Here is a 5,000-nt window from a genome sequence, read left to right as displayed (position 1 = left end):
GATTGTTACTGAGGTGATTGTTACTGAGGTGATTGTTTCTGAGGTGATTGTTACTGAGGCGATTGTTTCTGAGGTGATTGTTACTGAGGTGATTGTTTCTGAGGTGATTGTTACTGAGGTGATTGTTTTACTGAGGCGATTGTTTCTGGTGATTGTCACTGAGGTGATTGTCTCTGAGGTGATTGTCACTGAGGTGATTGTTACTGAGGTGATTGTTTCTGAGGTGATTGTTACTGAGGTGATTGTTTCTGAGGCGATTGTTTCTGAGGTGATTGTTTCTGAGGTGATTGTTTCTGAGGTGATTGTTTCTGAGGTGATTGTTACTGAGGTGATTGTTACTGAGGCGATTGTTTCTGAGGTGATTGTCACTGAGGTGATTGTTTCTGAGGTGATTGTTACTGAGGTGATTGTTACTGAGGTGATTGTTTCTGAGGTGATTGTTTCTGAGGTGATTGTTACTGAGGCGATTGTTTCTGAGGTGATTGTTACTGAGGTGATTGTTTCTGAGGTGATTGTTTCTGGGTGATTGTTTCTGAGGTGATTGTTACTCACTGATCTGATTGTCCATTCAGAGGACAGACTCAGACAGCATTTGAACCACCAGGTCTCACAGAGGCTCCCGGTCAGCCGGCCAGTAGTGGTCACACTTCACCTGGGCGGGGACAACAATGGCCATTGTTAGACCATTAGATCTCTTGGTTTGTTTCTGACTGACTGGTTGATTGGATTGAGCTATTTATTGAATAGTTCATTAATTTATTCATTCATTTGTTTACTTTGTTTGTTTGTTCGTCCATCCATCTATCCCCATCCATTCATCCCTCTATTCATCCATCCATCTATTCCATTCATCCCTCTATTCATCCATCCATCTATCCCCATCCATTCATCCCTCTACTCCATCCATCTATCCCCATCCATTCATCCCTCTATCCATCCCTCTATCCATCCATCCATCTATCCCCATCCATTCATCCCTCTATCCATCCATCCCCCATCCATTCATCCATCCATCCATCCATCTATCCCCATCCATTCATCCCTCCATCCACCCCTCTATTCATCCATCTAGCCATCCATTCATCCATCTATCCCCATCCATTCATCCCTCTATCCATCCATCTATCCCCAACCATTCATCCATCTATCCCCATCCATTCATCCCTCTATTCATCCATCTATCCCCAACCATTAATCCATCTATCCCCATCCATTCATCCATCTATCCCCATCCATTCATCGCTCTACCACCCTCTATTCATCCATCTATAGCCATCCATTCATCCATCTATGCCCATCCATTCATCCCTCTATCCATCCATCTATCCCCAACCATTAATCAATCATCCCCATCCATTCATCCATCTCATCCATTCATCCCTCTATCCATCCATCTATCCCCATTTCATTCTATCCATCCATCTATCCCCATCCATTCATCCCTCTATCCATCCATCTATCCCCATCCATTCCCATCCATTCATATATCCCCATCCATCCATCCATCCATCTATCCCCATCCATTCATCCCTCTATCCATCCATCTATCCCCATCCATTCATCCCTCTATCCATCCATCTATCCCCATCCATTCATCCCTCTATCCATCCATCTATCCCCATCCATTCATCCCTCTATCCATCCATCTATCCCCATCCATTCATCCCTCTATCCATCCATCTATCCCCATCCATTCATCCCTCTATCCATCCATCTATCCCCATCCATTCATCCCTCTATCCATCCATCTATCCCCATCCATTCATCCCTCTATCCATCCAAAATGTCCCACTCAAAGTAAAGTCCAATAATATCAGACTTTTTATGTCAAATCAAATTGTATTTGTCACAATGCGCCGAATACCGTAAGTGTAGACCTCACCGTGAAATGCTTACTGACAAGGTCTTAGACAACAATGCAGTTTTAAGAAAATATTTTCGAAATAAACTAAGGTAAAACAATAGAAACACAATAAAATGACAATAATGAGGCGATATACAGCGGATACCGGTGCCAAGTCAGTGTGCGGTGGTACAGTTTAGACGCGGTAATTTGTACATGTAGGTAGGGGTCAAGTGACTATGCATAGGTAATAAACATTGAGTAGCGGCAATTTTGGACCGAGATTTGACACTCCAGTACAGCTTGCCGTGCGGTAGCAGAGAGAACAGTCTATGACTTGGGTGACTGGAGTCTTAGACAATTTTAGGGCCTTCCTCTGACACGGCCTGGTATAGAGGTCCTGGATGTCAGAAAGCTTGGCCCCAGTGATGTACTGAGCCATACTCACTACCATCTGTAGGACCTTGCGGTCGGATGCCAAGCAGTTGCCATACCAGGCGGTGATGCAACCGGTGAGGATGCTCTCGATGGTGCAGCTGTATATGTTTTTAAGGGTCTGGGAACCCATGGCAAATATTTTCAGTCTCCTGAGGGGGAAGAGGCATTGTCTTTCCCTCGTCACGACTTCCTTGGTGTGTTTGGACCATGATAGTTTGTTGGTGATGTGAAAACCAAGGAACTGAAACTCTCAACCAGCTCCACTTCAGCCCCGTCGATGTGAATGAGGACGTGTTCGGTTAATCCCAGTCAAGCATAATGTCAAGTGCTCAATGATTTAGATTACTGACCATTATCAGGGTTCTTTAGGAACTATTTATTTCTCTGAGTCACTATGGAAACACATCTGTCACCCCCCACCCTCCCTCCCTCCCTCCCTCCCCCCGAATCTCCGACTCACCCGTCCCTTCTCGACACACTGCGTCACCATGACGACGTTGTACACGTTGTGCTCCCACACCATCCTCCAGAAGTCATCCTTGGTTCCGGGGAGAGGGCCTTGGGTGGCGATGTACTCACGGCGGAAGTTGTTCCCCTGAAACAGACAGACGGGGATCAGTCAGTCAATCAGTCGTTCAATCATGGCGCAGGAAGCCTGGTTTAGATTCAGAGCCTATATGACAAAAAAAAATATTTTGGATGGTCTTGTAAGTTGAAACCTTATAACAGTGGGGTAAGTGTTGCAAATGCAGATTTATGCTGAAATATGAACCTACAGCCACATCTCTCACTCTAATGAGACAAAGACAGTCTGAAATATGAACTACAGCCACATCTCACACTCTAATGAGACAAAAAGACTCTGGAACTAATGAGACAATGAGACAAAGACAGTCTGAACCTACAGCCACATCTCACACTCTAATGAGACAAAGACAGTCTGGAATCAGCTCTCACACTAATGAGACAAAGACAGTCTGAAACAGCCACATCTCACACTCTAATGAGACAAAGACAGTCTGAACCTACAGCCACATCTCACACTCTAATGAGATAAAGACAGTCTGAATTCTACAGCCACTTCTCACACTCTAATGAGACAAAGACAGTCTGACATATGAACCTACAGCCACATCTCACACTCTAATGAGACAAAGACAGTCTGAACCTACAGCCACATCTCACACTCTAATGAGACAAAGACAGTCTGAACCTACAGCCACTTCTCACACTCTAATGAGACAAAGACAGTCTGACATAAGGAAACCTACAGCCACATCTCACACTCTAATGAGACAAAGCAGTCCTGAACCTACAGCCACATCTCTACACTCTAATGAGACAAAGACAGTCTGAACCTACAGCCACATCTCACACTCTAATGAGATAAAGACAGTCTGAACCTACAGCCACATCACACTCTAATGAGACAAAGACAGTCTGAACCTACAGCCACATCTCTCACTCTAATGAGACAAAGACAGTCTGAACCTACAGCCACTTCTCACCTCCTAATGAGATATGTAGTCTGAACCTACAGCCATCTCTCACTCTAATGAGACAAAGACAGTCTGACATATACTTACAGCCCATCTCTCACTCTAATGGAGCCACATCTCTCACCACGAGACAGTACAGTCTGACATATGACCTACAGCCACACCTCTGCTCTAATGGGACAAAGACAGTCTGACCTTGCCACTCTCACAGCCAAAGACAGTCTCTCAGCCACATCCCACTCAATGGGACAAAGACAGTCTGAACCTACAGCCACATCTCTCACTCTAATGAGAGACAAAGACAGTCTGAATATGACTCTCAGCCACATCTCACTCTAATGAGACAAAGACAGTCTGGACATATGACTCTACAGCCACTTCTCACACTCTAATGAGACAAAGACAGTCTGAACCTACAGCCACATCTCACACTCTAATGAGACAAAGACAGTCTGACATATGACTCAGCCACATCTCACAGCAAAGACAGTCATCTCTCTCACTCTAATGAGACAAAGACAGTCTCAACCCAGCCACATCTCTCACTCTAATGAGACAAAGACAGTCTGACATATGACTCTACAGCCACATCTCTCACTCTAATGAGACAAAGACAGTCTGAACCTACAGCCACATCTCTCACTCTTAATGAGACAAAGACAGTCTGAACCTACAGCCACATCTCTCACTCTAATGAGACAAAGACAACTGAACCTACAGCCACATCTCACACTCTATGAGACAAAGACAGTTCAACCTACAGCCACATCTCACACTCTAATGAGATAAAGACAGTCTGACATCTCACTGAAGCACAGTCTGAACCTACAGCTCTCACACTCTAATGAGATAAAAGACAGTCTGAACCTACAGCCACTTCTCTCACTCTAATGAGACAAAGACAGTCTGAACCTACAGCCATCTCTCACTCTAATGAGACAAAGACAGTCTGAACCTACAGCCACATCTACACTCCTAATGAGATAAAGACAGTCTGAACCTACAGCCACATCTCACACTCTAATAAGACAAGACAGTCTGAACCTACAGCCACTTCTCACTCTAATGAGACAAAGACAGTCTGAACCTACAGCCACATCTCACACTCTAATGAGATAAAGACAGTCTGAATCTACAGCCACTTCTCACACTCTAATGAGACAAAGACAAATCTGAATCTACAGCCACATCTCACACTCTAATGAGACAAAGACAGTCTG

The 5,000-nt window shown here is 44.5% G+C and overlaps 1 protein-coding gene and 1 long non-coding RNA gene across 2 annotated transcripts in view; one reads left to right on the top strand and one right to left on the bottom strand.

The window, feature by feature from the left end:
• Positions 1 to 328, top strand: part of LOC127918473 (uncharacterized) — a 537-nt gene extending 209 nt beyond the window's left edge. The window contains exons 2-3 of the long non-coding RNA XR_008100114.1: positions 1 to 73; positions 269 to 328. The exon at positions 1 to 73 is cut by the window's left edge and continues 47 nt beyond it. This is a non-coding gene — a long non-coding RNA (uncharacterized LOC127918473). The remainder of the gene's footprint in view (positions 74 to 268) is intronic.
• The window catches only part of LOC127918474 (receptor-type tyrosine-protein phosphatase beta-like), a gene marked incomplete at its 5' end in the record, with an annotated part of 20,744 nt that overhangs the window by 11,355 nt on the left and 4,389 nt on the right, over positions 1 to 5,000 (bottom strand). The window contains 2 exons of the mRNA XM_052501748.1: positions 612 to 652; positions 2,742 to 2,876. Coding sequence (XP_052357708.1) covers positions 612 to 652; positions 2,742 to 2,876 — 176 coding nt within the window. The remainder of the gene's footprint in view (positions 1 to 611; positions 653 to 2,741; positions 2,877 to 5,000) is intronic.

Source organism: Oncorhynchus keta, unplaced genomic scaffold, assembly GCF_023373465.1.
Source record: "Oncorhynchus keta strain PuntledgeMale-10-30-2019 unplaced genomic scaffold, Oket_V2 Un_contig_14291_pilon_pilon, whole genome shotgun sequence".
NCBI lineage: Eukaryota > Metazoa > Chordata > Actinopteri > Salmoniformes > Salmonidae > Oncorhynchus > Oncorhynchus keta.
Note: the sequence above shows the minus strand (reverse complement) of the source record. Positions and strands in the feature narration are given on the sequence as shown.